The sequence below is a fragment of the Orcinus orca genome, chromosome X (genome assembly GCF_937001465.1).
Source record: "Orcinus orca chromosome X, mOrcOrc1.1, whole genome shotgun sequence".
In the NCBI taxonomy this organism is placed as follows: domain Eukaryota; kingdom Metazoa; phylum Chordata; class Mammalia; order Artiodactyla; family Delphinidae; genus Orcinus; species Orcinus orca.
Genome location: NC_064580.1, coordinates 42,364,173 through 42,384,057, shown reverse-complemented (window position 1 = coordinate 42,384,057; position 19,885 = coordinate 42,364,173). Strand labels below are relative to the sequence as shown.

The 19,885-nt window shown below is 37.5% G+C and overlaps 1 protein-coding gene across 7 annotated transcripts in view; it reads right to left on the bottom strand.

Moving 5' to 3' along the window:
- Nucleotides 1–19,885, bottom strand: part of JADE3 (jade family PHD finger 3) — a 153,315-nt gene that overhangs the window by 48,923 nt on the left and 84,507 nt on the right. For all 7 annotated transcript variants that reach the window (XM_033409700.2, XM_033409699.2, XM_049704819.1 and 4 more), the window contains one exon: nucleotides 7,146–7,303. In XM_033409700.2, coding sequence (XP_033265591.1) covers nucleotides 7,146–7,303 — 158 coding nt within the window. The remainder of the gene's footprint in view (nucleotides 1–7,145; nucleotides 7,304–19,885) is intronic.

Genomic DNA, 19,885 nt, shown 5'->3' with positions numbered 1-19,885 from the left:
AAGAGCCTGCACACTGCAACTAAATGATCCCACATGCCACAGCTAAAGATCCTGAATGGGGCAATGAAAATCCCGTGTGCCTCAACTAAGATCCGGTGCAGCCAAATAAATATTTTTTAAAAACCCTAGACTACGTAAAGAACTTTTACAATTCAACAATAAAAAGACAAATAGCCCAATTTTTCTAATGGGCAAAAGATGTGAATAATTTCTCCAAAGAAGAAATATATATAGGAGGTATGCATCAAAGCACCAAGTAAAAATGGGATATTCTAGAACTGCTGGTCAGGGGACTTTGTCACCCTTTTCACTAAAGGGTTAGATTTTCAGCAGCTAAAGGCAGCCATTCCAAAGTGAATGTGATAGAACATAAAGAGGTGAACTGAGATGATTCACTTTGCAGTTTGAACAGTAGTGTTTCACAGGAAGGGAAAAAAGATCAACCTTGTATTTTTCTGACCACATAAAGGCTTCTTCTCTTTGTAATAAAGTAGAAAAGCTCTCTTCCAAAAAGAATATACAACTGACTAATAAGCACATGAAGAAAAGATGCTCAACATCATTAGCCATCAAGCAAATGCAAATCAAAACCACAATGAGATATACTTCATAACTACTAGGATGGCCACAATAAAAAATACAGACAATAACAAGTGTTGGCTAGGATGTGGAGAAAATGGAATCCTCATACAATGCTGGTAGGAATGTACAGTTGATCTTTGAACAAGACAGGGGTAATGGGCACTGACACTTCATGCAGTCAAAAATTCACACATAATTTACAGTTGGCCCTCCACATCTGTGGTTCTGGATCTGTGGATTCAACCACCCACAGACTGTGTAGTACTGTAGTATTTACTACTGAAAAAAAACCACGTAAAAGTGGACCCACACAGTTCAAACTCATGTGGTTCAAGGGTCAACTATAATGTCTTTTGGTTGTTCGCTAATTTTCTTTCCTAATACCCACCCGGTTTCCTCTTTCCTTCCTTCATCCTATTCTCCTTACAATAGTAAACGTATATTGAAAACCTACTATTTGACGGTAAGGGTTCTGCTCTTGGGTAGCTTATAGTCACATTTGTTGTCTTTCTTCCTTTTCTCTTCTAATCACGTACTGTTGTGCCTTCATGTGCCCACTACCACATTTTATTACCATCTATACACTCCTTTATTTGTGATGATTGTTTATGTATTTAAACATATATTTATAATTACATACATGGATGATACTTTTATTAACATTATTGAGGTATAAATTACATATTAAGCTGCATATATTTAAAATGTACCAATTAACAAGTTCCAACACACATATAAATTTGTGCAACCAGAATTACAACCAAGATAATAAATATATCCATCACCTCTAAAAGTTTCCTTGTATCCTCCTGCTCCACTGGCCACTTCCAAAAAACCACTGATCTGCTGTCACTAAAGCAGGTAGTCCTTGCTTTGCACAGTGGTACTGTACTGTAAAAATGACTGTGCAAACTGAAACTGTGAAAAGCAACCTTAATAATCAATGGGGAAAACTGTGATTGTTCAGTGACCTTTAAAATTTTTGTCAAAGCATTTTACTCTCTTACTGTTGGCTGTAACTATATAGGAAAATAAAAAATAGTAAAACCAATATGTATTTAATACACTATAATTTGAAACACTGAGAATTTAAACTCTTTTATCTCTTTGTAAAAACTTATCAAGAGTACAGTGCTTGACTCCTTCTTTTAATTACAAAATTTATGACACAGAGCAAGCACCTTTTCTATGTCTTGGCAAGTTGTCATACTGTTTTATGAACTTGGATCAGTTTCCAACATTTGTCCTTTGTGCTTTGACTGTTGAAAAAATTTCTGAGAGTTCCATTAATGTGCAGTTTTTTTCTGGCATCATTTTCTCTGGGGCATCTTCATTCTTTTCATCACAATCACTTTCTTTATGTCCATAAGTTTGCCTTCATTAAGTTCCTCTAGCTGCATATCTAGTTCCTCTCAAACTGCAACAGTGTATCCACATTCCCATGGTCAACTATTTATTCTATAACTACATTTAGTTTGATTCAAATTTCTCTTCCAGTATCATCACGTTTTATTTCTTTAAATGTCTGGAAGAATTTTCCAGTGAAAGCATCTGGGCCTGGAGGTATTTTTAGAGAGAGTTTTTAATTACAAATTCAATTTCATTAATAGTTATGGGGCTCTTCAAATGATTATTTCACACTGGGTAAGTTGTGGTAATTTGTTCAGGTAACCCTCAGGAAGGCAGGAAAAAGAAACGAGAGAAATAAAAAACAGAGAACACACACATACACACATAATAAAATAAAATGGCAGACTTAAGCCCTAACATATCAATAATTACATTAAGTGTAAATGGTCTAAACCCATTAAAAGTCAGAGGTTGGCAGAATGGATTAAAAAACATGATCCAAATATATGCTGTCTACCAAAAACACACTTAAAATATAAGCATATAAGTAGGTCAAAAGTAAAATAATGGAGAAAGATATACAGTGCAAACGTTACTCAAAAGAAAGCAAGAGTGACAACATTAATATCAGATTAAGTAGCCTTCATAGCAAAGAAAATTACCAGAGACGGGGAGGAATATTACATAATGAAGAAACGATCAATCCACCAATAAAACATAGCAATAGTAAATGTATGTGCACCAAACAACAGGGCTGCAAAATATCTGAAACAAAAACTGATTGAACTGAAAGGAGAAAAACACAATTCCCCAATTATAGCTGGAGACTTCAACCTCTGTCAGTAAGTGATAGAACAGACAGAAAATCATCCAGGATATAGAAGAACTCAACACCATCAACTAACAGGACTGAACTGACATTTATAGAGTGTTCCACTCAGCAGCAGCAGCACAGGCATTGTTTTCAAGCACCCACAGAACATGTACCATGATAGACTGTATCTTGGGTCATAAAATAAACCTCAACAAATTGAAACAAATTGGAATTATACAGAGTGTTCTCTAATACAATGGAATCAAAACTAGAAATCAGTAATAGAGAGATAAGAAAATATCCAAATAAAGTATAATAGAGAGATAAGAAAATATCCAAGTAAAGTAAAAACCACACTTTTAAATAAAAGAAGTCCCAAGGGAAAAAAAGAAGGTGAAAGAAGTCTCAAAGGAAAAAATACACTAAAGTGAATGAAATGAAAATACAACACACCAAAATGTGTGGGACATAGCTAAAGCAGTGATGAGAGGGAAATTTTTAACACTAAATGCTCATATTGGAAAGAAGAAATGTCTCAAATCAATAAGCTAAGTTCCCAATTCAAGAAACTATAAGAAGAAGAGCAAAATAAATCCAAAGCAACTAAAATAATTGAAGTAATAGAGAGAAGAGCAGAAATAAATTAAAAACAGAAAAGATAATGAAACAAAAAGATGGCTTTGTGAAATGGTCAGTAAAAATGACCAACCTATAGCAAGTAAAAAAGGAGATAAAAATTGCCAATATCGGGGAAGACAGCAGAAGCAAGAAGAACTACAATCCTGCAGCCTGTGGAACAAAAACCACATTCACAGAAAGATAGAGAAGATGAAAAGGCAAAGGGCTATGTACCAGATGAAGGAACAATATAAAACCCCAGAAAAACAACTAAATGTAATGGAGATAGGCAATCTTCCAGAAAAAGAATTCAGAATAATGATAGTGAAAATGATCCAGGACCTCAGAAAAAGAATGGAGGCAAAGATTGAAAAGATGCAAGAAATGATTGACAAAGATCTGGAAGAATTAAAGAACAAACAAACAGAGATGAACAATACAATAAGTGAAATGAAAAATACACTACAAGGAACCAGTAGCAGAATAACTGAGGCAGAAGAACAGATAGGCGACCTGGAAGACAGAATGGTGGAATTCATTGCTGTGGAACAGAATAAAGAAAAAAGAATTAAAAGAGACGAAGACAGTCTAAGAGACTTCTGGGACAACATTAAACACAACATTCGCATTATAAGGGTCCCAGAAGGAGAAGAGAGAGAGAAAGGACTCGAGAAAATCTTTGAAGAGATTAGAGTCGAAAACTTCCCTAACATGGGAAAGGAAATAGCCACCCAAGTCCAGGAAGTGCAGAGAGTCCCATACAGGATAAACCCAAGGAGAAACATGCCGAGACACACAGTAATCAAATTGGGAAAAACTAAAGACAAAGAAAAATTATTGAAAGCAGCAAGGGAAAAATGACAAATAATATACAAGGGAAATCCCATAAGGTTAACAGCTAATTTCTCAGCAAAAACTCTCCAAGCCAGAAGGGAGTGGCATGATACACTTAAAGTGATGAAAGGGAAAAACCTACAACCAAGATTACTCTACCCAGCAAGGATCTCATTCAGATGCCATGGAGAAATCAAAAGCTTTACAGACAAGCAAAAGCTAAGAGAATTCAGCACCACCAAACCAGCTCTACAACAAATGCTAAAGGAACTTCTCTAAGTGGGAAACACAGAGAAGAAAAGGTCCTACAAAACCAAACTCAAAACAGTTAAGAAAATGATAATAGGAACATACATATTGATAATTACCTTAAACGTGAATGGATTAAATGCTCCCACCAAAAGACACAGGCTAGCTGAATGGATACAAAAACAAGACCCATATATATGCTGTCTACAAGAGACCCACTTCAGACCTAGGGACACATACAGACTGAAAGTGAGGGGATGGAAAAAGATATTCCATGCAAATGGAAATCAAAAGAAAGTTGGAGTAGCAATGCTCATATCAGACAAAATAGACTTTAAAATATAGACTATTACAAGAGACAAAGTAGGCCACTACATAATGATCAAGGGATCGATCCAAGAAGAAGATATAACAATTGTAAATATTTATACACCCAACATAGGAGCACCTCAATACATAAGGCAACTGCTAACAGCTCTGAAAGAGGAAATCGACAGTAACACAATAATAGTGGGGGACTTTAACACATCACTTACACCAATGGACAGATCATCCAAACAGAAAATTAATAAGGAAACACAAGCTTTAAATGATACAATAGACCACATAGATGTAATTGATATTTATAGGACATTCCCTCCCAAAACAGCAGATTACACTTTCTTCAAGTGCACACGGAACATTCTCCAGGATAGATCACATATTGGGTCACAAATCAAACCTCAGTAAATTTAAGAAAATTGAAATCATATCAAGGATCTTTTCTGACCACAACCTATGAGATTAGAAATAAATTACAGGGAAAAAAGCATAAAAAACACAAACACATGGAGGCTAACAATACATTACTAAATAACCAAGAGATCACTGAAGAAATCAAAAAATAAAAAAAATAAAATAAAATAAAAAAAAAATTGCCAATATCAGGTATGAAAGGGGGGATACTATTGTTTCATTTGCTTTAAGTGTACTCATAATTGCTCACTGAACCATTTTTATGATGGCTGCTTTTAAGTCTTTGTTAGATAATTCTAATATCTGTCACCTTGGTACTGGCATCTACTGATTATCTTCAAGTTGAGATCTTCCTAGTTTTTGATATGAGTGATTTTTTTCACTGGAGACTGGACATTTTGGGGATTATGCTATGAGACTCTGGATCTTCTTTAAAACTTTTGTTTTGACTGGCTTCCTCTGACACTGCTCTGGATGGAGATCAGGTTGGGGGTGGATATCATCTCATCACTGCCAGGTGATTGTATATGTCCTGGTTCACCATTTGGCCTGTGTTGACATCCGGGGCAGGGACTCTTTGTTACTACTGGGTGAAGCTGAGAGTTCTGGCTTCCCATTAGGCCTCCACTGATACCTCCTTTGCTGGGATTGATAAGAGCACCTTACTCCCTATGTGGCCTCCACTGATACCATGGGGTGGGGGGAGCAGGTGTCCTCATTACCTCTAAGGAGTGGTGAAAGTCTCCTCTGATAGTATGATAGATGGGAGGGAGAGGGATGCATCATTAATGCTGGTTTAAGGTGGAAGTCTAGGCTCCCCAGTTACTGCAACAGTATATAAAAATACTGACAATAAGGACATGAAAATGCCTGACTCCTATGTTCATTCATGATGCTGTTGTGATTTCTAGGAGGATGGTGGCAATGATGATGAACTAGTAAGGGTCCATAAGTGTACTGGGCAAGACTGTGAAGTTTTCCTTAACAGAACATAGACAGTCTCTCTGTGGGTGGGACAGCCTGGGCTTGGGTTTTTAGAAGTGATTTGACAAGCATTTCTGGAATATGACTAAGACCTAAGAACCTGCTGCTAGGGGCTGAGAATTCAAGAATGTGGTCTCTGACCTTTAAGAACCTAATATGTACTAGAAATAGATAGCTATACAATGAGATGTACCATTTCTCATAGTAACCAGCAGGTCCTACCGCCCCTTTATCTGATTCTATTCCTTCCCTTTCCTTCCTTCCCTCACTCGCTCAAACTTATACCAAGCATTTTATTTCATGCTGGCCTTTGTGCAAAGCACTGGGAACACAAAGACCAGTAAGAAAAAGTGGCTTCCAAAACCAGTCATTACTCTTGAGGAGCTAAACTTACTACTTCCTCTGTCAGAAAAGTCCTCTCCTACTTAAACTTTCTTCTCAGGTCTTTGCAAATGAAGGCTGTGTGCTTACGGTCAACCTAATTATTCCAGTTACCCCCTTTCATTTGGGTTTATGCATTTTACAAACTCTGTATGTTTTGGTGCTCTGTTTACAGATGCTATCACTATGAAGCCCCTATTAAAATGAAGCAACTTGTCATGCAACTTAATAGGGTTATTATGGGGTTATGTAATTAATGTTCTGCTTCTCTTCAAAGGCTAATTAATAAATGCTACTGATTATTGTGTCAGACTGGGAAATCTTGGTCTCCAAAACCTTATAATTTCAGACTGGACTTCAAACAGTTTTATCCTGTGAATAGGTACATATATTATCCCTAAATAAACGACCTTGACTTCAACTACTGACCTATCCTAGGCTGGTATAATCTGCCATTGGTCTGAGTGAATTGCTGAACATGGTATGTGACTTTGCATTATAAATGTTTAATTAGCCACTCAAAGTCTCTCCTCAAGCAGCACACAGATAACCATAAGAGCATTCATTCCGTAAATCAAAGATACAAGCATAAAAATACCTGAGGGAAGGCTGTGGAACAGCGTCTGGACTGGCTGGTACCTGGACTCCCTTTTCCCATTCTTCCTTCCATGTATCCGCAAAGAGGTAATAACTGTCAGGATTAATATGGTGAGAGTCTGGAAGTTTCATCGCACTGATAAGGTCCTTCCGGAATACCTGGGAAGACATTGCATACACCTTGAGAAGATCATCACTATGGAACTAACACCATTTAATGTTCTCCTTTTAAAAAGACCATCCCCACCCACTCTGCACTTCAACAAGAGAGACATCTCTTAACTTCGTAAATGGCCAGATCAACTTCTATTTGTAAAGAGTCTGAAGTATTGACAGGGAAGCCAGCTTGTTCTGGATTTAATAAAGAGTAAAGGGGTACTTCCTGAGTTATTTTTCTGGGCTCCTTGAATTTAAATCAACAATACAGGTTACTCTTAAAGAGTCTGTGTAAAACAAACAATCCTTAACTCTCTCAAATTAGGCAACAAGTATCCTATGATAACTTATAATCCAGAGGAATGGATAAAGATGTGGTACATATATACAATGGAATACTACTCAGCCATAAAAAGGAACGAAAGTGGGTCATTTGTAGAGATGTGGATGGACCTAGAGAGTGTCATACAGAGTGAAGTAAGTCAGAAAGAGAAAAGCAAATATCGTATAATAACGTACATATGTGGAATCTAGAAAAATGGTATAGATGATCTTATTGGGAGACTGGGATTGACACATATACATTATTGATACTATGTATATATAAAATGGACAACTGATGGGAAAATGCTGTATAACACAGGGAACTCACCTAGTGCCCTGTGGTAACCTAAATGGGAGGTAAGTCCAAAAGGGAAGGGATAACTGTATGTGTATGGCTGATTCATTTTGTGGTGCAGTGGAGGCTAATACAACATTGTAAAGCAACCATACTCCAATAAAAATTAATTTTAAAATAAATAAATAACTTATAATCATTTATTTAGCTATCACCTAATTTTAAAATTTACTTAGACATAATTTTAGTCTTACAGAGAAGTTACAAAAATAGTACAGAGCTCCCATATACCCTTCACATAGTTCCCTCTAATGTTAACATCTCACATAACCAGAGTACAATTACCTAAACCAGGAAATTAACATTACTATAATACTATAATTAATCTACAAAACTTATTCAAATTTCACTAATTTTTCCCCTAATGTCCTTCTGTTCCAGGATTCAATCCAGGATCCCACACTGCAGCAGCTGTCATGTCTCCTTAGTATCCTCCAATTTGTGATAGTTTCTCAGTCTTTCCAGACCTCGACACTTCTGAAGAGTACTGGTCATATATTTTATAGAATGTCCCTACAATCTGGGTTTGTCTGATGTTTTCTCACCGAGGTTATTCAGTTTTGAGCAAAAATGCCATAGAAAGGTTGCTGTGACCCTCTTATCCCATTATATCAGGAATGTATGATCTCAATGTCTTATTAGTGGTGATGTTAAACTTTATCAGTTGGTTAAGGTAGTGTGTCTCGCTGGTTTTCTCAGCTGTTAGGTTACTATATTTTCCTTTGTAATTAATAAATATCTTAGAGGAGATACTCTGAAATCATAAAAACATCCTGTTTCTCCTCAAACTGTCATGGACTAATTTTAGCATCCACGAATAGATACCTTGCCTGTAACAGTTATTACTGTGGTATTCTAATGGTGATTTTCTATTTCCCTCAGTTCTACATTTATTAATTGGAATTCCTCTGTAAAAGAGACCTGCCCCTTCTCCCTTATTTATTATTTGTTTGTTTGTTCATTCGTTCGTTCATTCATTCATTCAATTATTTATTTATATCATTATAGACTCATGGATCTATTTTATTCTTTGGGTTACAATTCAGTATTATTGTTGTTTATTTTGATGCTTAAATTGTTCCACCTTTGGTCACTGGGAGCTCTTTCAGTTTGGCTTGCACCTGTGCTCTTTTGACACATCCCACCCCTTTTTGCATATTTCCTTAACTTCCTGCATTACAACATACCCCAGGCGTGTTAATATCCTCCACCTGATTATAAAAGCTATTGATTTTTATATGTTAACTTCATATCCTGCCACCTTACTAAATTCTTTTATGGCCTGAGTTAGTTTTATCATTGACTTTCCTAAGGTTTTCTAAATATACTATTGCATCATCTGCAAACAGAATTTTGCATCATCTTTACTTGGTCTTATGTCTCTAATTGGTTTCTCTTGTTTAATTGCACTGACTAATACCTCTACTGATATTTGGAATAGTAATGGGGATAGTGGGCATATCTGTCTTCTCACTGAAATTAGTGGAAATGCCTCTAGTGTTTCCCCATGAAATAAGATACTAGGTTGAAGACTATGTCATATTTATGTTATAATGTTAAGAAAGTATCTTACAGTTCCTATTTTCTTGAATGTTTTATAATGCCTAAGTACTGAATTTTATTAAAGACTTCTTTAGCATATATGGAAATAATTATATAGTTCTCTCCTTAGATATATTAATATGCTATATGATAATATTAGATTTCTTAATACTGAAACTTGCATTTCTAGAATGAATATCTATTTGGTCATGATATATTATTTTCTTAATATGGTATTATATTCGTTTTCTAATATTATTTTTGTATCATTCTCATGAGTGATATTTATCTGCAGTTTTCTTTCTCTCCTTTTTTCTGGTATTGTCTTTGTCTTTTAGATTTAGGTATCAGCGTTTTGCATGCTTCATAAAGGGAATTAGGACATTTTCCTTGCGTTACAATGCTCTAGAATAATCTGAGAATTATTGGGACTATCTGGTCCCTATGAAACCATCTGGACTTGGTGCTTTTTAGTGGGGTAGTTCCTTATTAATTTTCTCTACCTTTTTGGAAATTGATCTCTTTAAGCTTTCTACCTCCAATGGGGTCAATTTTGGTAATCTGTATTTCCATGGTAAGTTATCTATCTTATCCAGGTTTTCAAATTTATTTGTACAGAGGCTTGCAAAGTATACACAGTTACAGCAACCTAAGTGTCCATCGACAGATGAATGGATAAAGATGTGGCACATATCTTTATATGTGGAATATTACTCAGCCATAAAAAGAAACGAAATTGAGTTATTTGTAGTGAGGTGGATGGACCTAGAGTCTGTCAAACAGAGTGAAGTAAGTCAGAAAGAGAAAAACAAATACCATATGCTAACACATATATATGGACTCTAAAAAAAAATGGTTCTGAAGAACCTAGGGGCAGGATGGGAATACAGGAATAAAGACGTAGATGTAGAGAATGGGCTTGAGGACATGGGGAGGGGGAAGGGTAAGCTGGGACGAAGTGAGAGAGTGGCATGGACTAATTTATACTATCAAATGTAAAACAGATAGCTAGTGGGAAGCAGCCACATAGCACAGGGAGATCAGCTTGGTGCTTTGTGACCCCCTAGAGGGGTGGGATAGGGAGGGTGGGAGGCAGATGCAAGAGGGAGGAGATATGGGGATATATGTATATGTATAGCTGATTTACTTTGTTATAAAGCAGAAACTAACACAGCACTGTAAAGCAATTATACTCCAATAAAGATGTTAAAAAAACATAATGGAAAAGAATATGAAAAAGAATATATATATGTATAACTAAAGTCACTTTGCTGTACAGCAGAAATTAACATTGTAAATCAACTATACCTCAATAAAATAAAAAAAAATGCTTTTCCAGGAAGAAAAACAAAAACAGAAACAAAGTATAGACAGCTCCACTTTGCACAGCAGTGTGCACAGGGGTGAGGAGGACACGAATGATATGCTTACTGTGGCAGCCAAGAGGCTCCCAGTGCGAGCCTTAACCTTACCCCTGGCAAAGGATCCCTAGCTGTGTGGAAAGTTCAAAGGCCAGAGGTAGGGGATGATGATATGGGTACAGCTAAAACTTGGACTTACAGAGACAAAGAGATTCCCTATAGTCCATTTTCTGCACCTTAAGCACAGTTAGGTACTGACAATATGGGAATGAATACCCATCTAAAGTTTGATGTACAGTTATCCTCTGACTGAACGGGCTCCTGCGTGATTGACAGGCACAGAAATGTACTCACAAGCCTGGGAACATGACTTAAATTGCTGTGGCAACTTAGGCTTTGTGATTCTGCCTTTTCAAGAACAGGAAAGAAGAATGCCATGAGTTCTTCAGCTAACCTGGTACTGATTTCACTGATGAAGGCCCAGTTAATGCCTAAACAATGAGGGAATAAACTTTCATATAAAAGCATACATACACTGATATATACCTCACCTACTAAGTGCTAATTCTGAAAAAAAAATCAAACAACCACTTGCAGGTTTAAGGTAAATGTGTCTACATCTCTGGATTATCAAAGGAAGAGATGCCATCAAGCAAACATTTTAGCCTTTAATGCTAATCAACGTTCTCTGAAGAGAAACACTGTCCAAGTTATGTGTAACACGAAAGTTGAAGCACAGTGCATGGTACAAGAAAGCAATTAATTCTCAGTTGGTGTAGTTCTGTTTAAACTGACATTTCACAGAGTACAGGACTGAACTATCACATAATCGAATGATGTCATTTAAATGCATAAGGACTCATTCCATTTGCTATTCTGCAGGGACAACTCTACAAATGCCTGTTGGTTTCATTTAGGGAAGATTTAGAATGAATAATATGACCTGAGCAGGAAACCAACGTTAAACATGCTGGTGTCGAGGTGGCAACAAAATGACTTTCCTACCAAGAATCCTAACCAATTAAAGTTAATTGGGTACTGTGCAGGGAGAAAGCTAAGTCTATAGGAAACAAAAAACCGGTGGTTTACTACATAATGCTTTGTATAAGGAGGTAAGAGAGGATCACAGACATATCCATTAACATGTTTTGCACAGAGCTCAGTGTTCTGGGTGGCTAGTTGGAGAAACTGAATCACCATTTTGCTGAACACTCTGATCCATTTCTATAAATTACCAGAGTGCCTTTAATGAGACAGTGGTTAAGACACGGTGGCAATTTACAATTGTGCTCAACTACTGCCTGTGGGAAATCCTACCTTAGCTCTGCAAAGAATACTAGAGCCAAGTATTTTTCAACCTCATAAAATATTTCATTATTTTCCATACAATACACTTCTCAAAATAAATCAACTGATTGCAAAATCATGCTTTGGGATTAACAATAATCACACAGCATAAGCCATGTCTTCATACTTGATATAACTGCTTATGAAAGTCTGTTTTGTAGAGTTTCCTAAGTAGCCTGGAAACATATTGCAGTGGGCTGAATGGTGGCCCCCCAGAAGATATGTCCACATCCAAATTTCTGGAACCTGTGAATGTTACCTTATATGAAATGGGATCTCTGCAGATATAAATAACTTAAGGATTCTGAGATGAAAGGATCATCGTGGAATATCCAGGTGGGGCTTAAATCCAATAAAAAGTGTCTTTATAAAAGAAAGGCAGAAGGAGATTTGAGACAGAAGAGGAGAAGGGATTATGACCATGGAGGCAGAGGCTGGAGTGATTCATTAATCCACAAGTCAATAAATGCTGATAGCTATCAGAACCTGGAAGAGGCAAGGAATGGAATCTACCCTAAAGTCTTTGGAGGGAATGCAGTCTGGCTGATTTTGGACTTCCGGCCTCTAGAACTGTGAGAAAATAAATTCCTGCTGTTTTAAGCCACCCAGTTTGTGGTAATTTGTTATAGCAGCCCTAGGAAACTAATACACACATTTACCAAACAGAAGAGTAACTTGAAGACTCTAGACAAAGAGGCCAATGAAATCTGGCCCTTGTCCATTGCTTCAGAAATAGTAAACTTCCAGGGAACAGGCACTCTGTGAAGTCTGGGGAACCTCGGACTGCAGAAATACCAATCAACTCATACCTATTTTTCTTAAGCAAATGAAGGCTAAATCCAATGACTACTGTAAACTTCCCTTCCACCTTTAGAAAAAAATAGACTTACATGGTAAGCCTGATTTCAATTTTACAAGCTAGCCAGATTAAGCAGCATCAGATCCAAGGTTTCTAGAGAAGCATTTTTACTCAAGGCAGAGTGCAAGAGTCTGCCTTATCTTGCTGTAGAAGTCAAACATTTCGAGTATGAGGCAGAACATAAAATGCTGAAGAGGGGATAGGAATTTAAGTTCAGTACTCAGGAAGATATCTGCAAAGTGATATGAAATACATTTACCAGACTGGTCTCATGAATCTGCTTCTGGTAAGAAAAGTCATTTTTAAAGGTTTATAAAATAAACACAGGCAAAATAGTTACAGTGTATCCTGGGTAGAGGTATGAGCTTTATATACATATAGTGGCACACACATACATGCATATTTGTATATATTTTCATAAACAATAAAAGGATAAACGAAGAACTAAAAAATAATAATAATAAACAGCACAGAGGAAAGGGGAGAAAATAGGGAGAAGAGAGACAAAAGCTGAATCTTTCTGAATGTATTTTGTTTCATAGTTCGATATTTGAACCAGGTAAATGTTTTATATGGTAAAAAGTGAAATTAAAAATGTTTAGGGGACTTCCCTGGTGGTGCAGTGGTTAAGAATCCACCTGCCAATGCAAGAGACATGGGTTCAAGCCCTGGTCCGGGAAGATCCCACATTTCACGGAGCAACTAAGCCCGTGCACCACAACTACTGAGCCCGTGCTCTAGAGCCTGCAAGCCACAACTACTGAGCCCACACACCTAGAGCCCGTGCTCCACAACAGGAGAAGCCACCACAATGAGAAGCCTGTGCACCACAACGAAGAGTAGCCCCTGCTCACCACAACTACCCCGCTCGCCACAACTAGAGAAAGCCTGCGCACAGCAACAAAGACCCAACTCAGCAAAAAATAATAAATAAATAAATAAATTTATTTTAAAAAATTTTCTTTAGGACTTCCCTGGTGGTGCAGTAGTTAAGAATTCATGTGCCAATGCAGGGGACACGGATTCAAGCCCTGGTCCGGGAAGATCCCACATGCCGAGGAGCAACTAAGCCCGTGCGCCACAACTACTGAGCCTGTGCTCTAGAGCCCGCGAGCCACAACTACTGAAGCCTGCATGCCTAGAGCCCATGCTCTGCAACAAGAGAAGCCACCACAATGAGAAGCCTGCGTACCGCAATGAAGAGTAGCCCCCGCTCTCAGCAACTAGAGAAAGCCCATGAAGCAACGGAGACCCAATGCAGCCAAAAATAAATAAATTTAAAAAAGAAAAGAAAAAGGAAAAGCGTTACAAAAAAAAAAATCTTTAAAGAGAGGAATATGGGTCCCGGGACAGACTGCCTGGATGGTCTACTGGTTTCACCACTTACTAGTTTGGGAAGCTGTCTAAATTCTCCATGTTTATTTACTTATTTGTAAAACAAGGATAAGAACACTTACCTCATAGGGGTAGTTGTAGGGATTAAATAGGTGAATTTATGTAAAGGTCTTAGCATGGTATTGGGCTCATTGTAACTGCTAAATAAATTCTAGTTGCAGTTATTTTATTATCATCATCATAGTCTCAGCTTTAGTTCTAAAAGCAGAAAGAAGTATATAGCTGAATTCTCCTCTCTAGTCCATAAAGTAATTGTTGATGGGTAAAAGGAGATGTGAGTTCAGGGCTCAACTAAAACATGCATGGTTTGACTCCCAAAGACAGTGTTCCCAAGCAAGAGCTCCATCGAGAACTTTAACCAACATTCTATAGGTCATGCGGTAATACAGAAACTTCACAAAATGAAACATGGCTATTCGTTGCTAAATTAAAGATTGTGAATGAGGGATCTGGATGTTGACATTGACCTAGGTAATGAAGTTGAGAAGTTTTACAAGTTCTTAACTGTGTGCCTATTTTATATGCACTGGTAGTTTCCCCAAAAGTTCCTGAAACAAAAATGCTTTGTACTTACCAGATATCTGCTCATTTATGGTCAAAGAGGGGATTCACAGGCTAACATACAGCCCAGAAGCTATGCCAAGTCCAACAGTGCATGCACATCTTGGCCTCTCAGATGCTTGCAGAAACAAAGGAGGCCTCACTATGAATTCAATTAGAATATCAATGCTTAACCTGCCAGAGCCACAAAATGAAAATGCCCTTCATGGACAGCTCTGGCTTTTACTGTTCTCATTAACATCTCTCAGTGGGCAGTTTCTTATAAGCACAGCTAGTCTGAACATTTCTGTGACATTTTTTAGAGGAAAAGCCAAAACATGTGCTTCCTGTATGACACAAAGGGGAACACTGTCTGGTCCATGTATAATGAAGCAGAGAGATTGATCAGTTTTGATTCATAGTCACTAAATCTGAAATACATAACTGAGGACAAACAGATGTCACCCCCAAAGCATTAAAAAACAGCTGCAAACACGGTAACTCTATTTGATCAAGAGGAATTAACCGTAAGTGATTTTCTTAGAATTATACAATCTTAAGGCAAGAAAAGATTTTTCAGGTTATCTAAAAGAATCAACCACTTAAAGCAGAGAAAACCTAGCAAAGAATACAAGCTTGTTTTTATATCAACAAAAGTAGCCAGTGTTGTCAAGATACTGTGTCCCACGTTGGTTTTTCCAATGAAGCAAAACTTATTCAATTTCTAAGTTTAAAACTTTAAAAATCATGGAAATACTTTTCAGATAGTTTAAATAATTCTTAGGTTTCTTATAAAGAATAAATAGGACATTTCTGATGGCTAATGGGCTGACATCAACTGGAACATCGATTCCCGTAAAGCAATGTACTTTTGGGCTGCTTAGGTAGGTTTGATTATTCTCCTTACCCTGTATCAGAGGCATATACATCCTGTTAATGGAGGAGGAGGAACAATTGAGTCTGACTTGGAGATGTGAGCAATTTTCATACAAGAGATGACAACTGAGGTTTGCTTTGAAAGTTTTTCTCCCATTCCTCAATGTCCCTTTTTGTGCAGTAAGTGTGCATTTGCAAGCTTAGTACTTTTTATCTGCTGTGGGTCAGAAAACCAAATAATCAAGCTTGTTAGAAATACAGGTAAAGTGATATAAATAGGCTCTATTTGAGAGTATGCAGTGTTCTCTGCTGAGTTAAAATATATGAGCTTTCACTCTGTTGCTATGAAAGTCTTAGATATAATAAATGAGACTCTGGGCCTAGAGAAGATATGCAGTCAATCTTTTAAGATAGGTTGATATATTTTATAGACCAGTCAGACTAATATTAGGTGAAAATATGCAGGCTTTTGAGAAAGAATAAAAGACTTTTTAATATATTCAAATTGGTCATCTAGTACTATGAGCTTTTTCTAGGGCAATTAGCTTTTTAAAAACATCTTTTAGAATAGGAGCCCTTTTGAGAATCAGATGAAGGCTACTAGCTCAGAAAAAAAATACACATAAAAACATACCCTTAAAAGTCTGTATACAATTTTCAGAAGGTCCCAAAGCCCCTGAACTGTATGTGGAATTCACACACCCCTAGGAAATACTCCTCTAGAGGATAACTCAGGGAGGCACACACAGGAATCTCACCAAAGCACTAAACATCAAAGAAAATATTTGTCTATCAATGCAGCCAATTAAGCCCCAGTGAAAAAGATCATTTATATTGCACTTCAATGACTAAAAAATAAGGTTTCATCTTGGACCTGTAGAGAGTCAGAAAAAAGAAATTCTCATCTTTACAAGAAGAAAAAGGCAGGAGAGGCAGCAAATTAACGAGTTTTTGTGAAGCCATTAGAGAAATGAGTCACAGGACAAATAGTCAAACTCAAAGAGAGGCAAGCACGCCTGCAGGGAGACACAGGACAGGAGCATTTCCTTACTTGGGGCAGAAGCCACAGCAGGAACATTAAACTAGAAATTCTGATGAATCTCTGGGGGCTAAGTGGGGCCTACTATGAGAATATGAAGTTGCTGGGGGCTGTAGTCATAGGGGGTTCCCACCTTCTTGTAAGCTTTTTCTCTAGAAACCCAGGAGGCCACTCACAGGGAAGATGGGGGAGAACCTGGAGAAAAAGCTCCCCCAGTGGTGCTGTCTGGGTCGCTGGTGCTCAGTGTCCTGGCTCCCTTATTGAACAAAAGGCTTCATCTACAGAGGAAGGATTTCAAGTGAGGGCACTGGACTAGTGCTGTGGGAAGGGAAAAGCACCCAGCCTCAGCTTCCCTGTGTTACTCAACAGAGAAAAAAGCCTTAATCTGCAGGAGAGAAAACTTCAAGGACATAGACTGAGAATACCAGAGGATACCTGCTGCAGGCATTCAGGAAAATAGTGGGCAGGGGCAAAAATGCTCTATCCCTGAAGGCTACCTCCCCAACCTCACCCCCAGACACAGGACCACTACACACTCCAAAGACTGAGACATAATCAGAAGAGTAGAGAATACCACCCCTCCCTCATACCCTACCACCACACTAAAGCCTCCAGTGATAACAGTGGCTTACAGCTAGGAGAGCTGTAGAAGACAAAATCTCTCTGAGGACAAGCACAAGGGGAAAAGTCAAGAGACGAGACAAAAACAAAGTTATCTGAGGAATTCCAAGTCTCTGGTACCCATAGCAATAACAAATTTCAAACACTCTTGTACACTGCTGGTGGGAGTGTAAACTGATGAGACCCCTTTGGAAGATAGTCTGGCATTCCCTCAAATGGTTAAACAGAGTTACTATGAGACTCAGCAATTCTACACCTAGGTGTTTTTGAAAACATATGTCCACCTAAAAACGTGTATATGAATGCTCACAGCAGCATTACTCATAATACTCCAGAAATGGAGACAACCCAAATGTCTATCAACTAATGAATGGATTTTAAAAATGTGATATATGCATACAATGGAGTATCATTTAGTCATAAAAAAGAAATGAAGTACTGATACATGCTACAGCATGAATGAACTTTGAAAATGTTATGTTAAATGAAAGAAGCCAGACACAAATAGCCATATATTGTATTATTCCATTCATATGGAATGTCCAGAATAGGCAAAACTGTAGAAACAGAAATTAGATTAGTGGTTGCCAGTGGCTGGGAGTAGGGGCCCAGGGAGTTAACTGCTAATGGATAGGGAGTTTCTTTCTGGGGTGATGAAAATGTTCTAAATTTAGACTGTGGTAATGGTTACCCAACAACTCTGTGAATATACTAAAACCCACTGAATTATACACTTTAAGTAGATGAACTGTATGCTGTACGAATTATATTTCAAAAAGATGTTAAAATGTCTTTTAAAAAAGAACAATTGTTGTGGCATCAGTGGACATCACCTGAGAGGCTTTGACATCCACTCCCACCCAGCAATAATAAGGCATTCCTCCTCCTCAATGTGATATCAGCAGAGACTGGGTAGGGAGCCTGGACTATCACCACTGCCCATCAGTAATGCAGTACCCCTTACCACACCACTGCCCCTGCTATCAGTGGAGGTAACAAAGTGGGGATTTCCACCCCTGCCAAGTAGTAATGAGCCAACCTTCCCCCTTCCCAGAGGGATAACAGAACTACCTTCCTAGAGAGATACTAGAACTAGGATGGGGAGCCTAGGAATTGTGTAACTGGTGGTAAAAAGTCAGTGTCTCTCTTCCCCACTGGTGTGGTTATTATGGAAGCCTGCTAAAACAGATTTAAATAAGACTTAGTGTCTGATAACATAATACCAAAAAACAAAACAAAACAAAACAAAACAAAAACCCAGCCCAGGATGCAATAGGAAATCGTTCATAATACTAAGAACCAGGAATAAGAGACCATCAACAGATACCAGCACTGAGATGACACAAATGTTGGAATTATCTGACAAGGATTTTAAAGCAGCCACCATAAAAATGCTTCAACAAGAAATTACAAACACTTTTGAAACAACAAAAAAAGAAAGTTTCAGCAAAGAAATAAGAAGATACAAAGAATAACCAAATGGAAAATTTGAAATGGAATAATATAATAACTGAAATAAACACATAGGATAGGTTCAATAGAATAATGGAATTAACAGAATAAAGAAACAGGGAAAAAGAGAAATTAATCTAACCAACAGAAAGAATATACACTGAAAAAACAGGAAGAGTCTGAAGGACCTGTGGGAAATAACAAAAGATCTAGCATTCATGCAGTTGAAGTCTCAAAAGAAGAAAAGAAAAAAAGGTGGAGCTGAAAAGTAGCTGAAGAAATAATGGCTGAAAATTTCCCAAATTTGGCAAAAGATATAAACTTAGATTCAGGAAGCTGATCAAAGCCCAAACAGGATAAACCCAAAGAAATCCATGCCCAAGCATGGATTTCTAAAGTTTTCTTTGGAAAACTAAAGACAAAGAAAAATCGTGAAGGCAACTGGAAAAGAAATGACTGATTACCTACGGGAGAGCAACCATTTGAATGAGAGCAATCTCTAATTAGAAACCATGGAGGCAAGAAGGAAGTAGCACATTTTTCAAGTGCCGAAAGAAAAGTTCTGTCAAACCAGAATTCTATATCAAGTGAAAATAACCTTCAGGTAAAACCAAGACATTCTCAAATGAAGGAAAACTAAGAGAACTTATCACCAGCAGACTCCCCCTAAAAGGACAGCTAAAGGGAGTTCTTCATATAGAAAGGAAATAAACAGAAGGAAAGTTGGAACATCAGGAATAAAGGAAGAACAAGAGAATAAAAATACGGGTAAATATAATAGACTACCCTTTTCCTCTTGAGTTTTATAATAATATTTTACTGTTGAAGCAAATATTCTAACATTGTCTAATGTAGTTCTCAATGTATGTAGAGA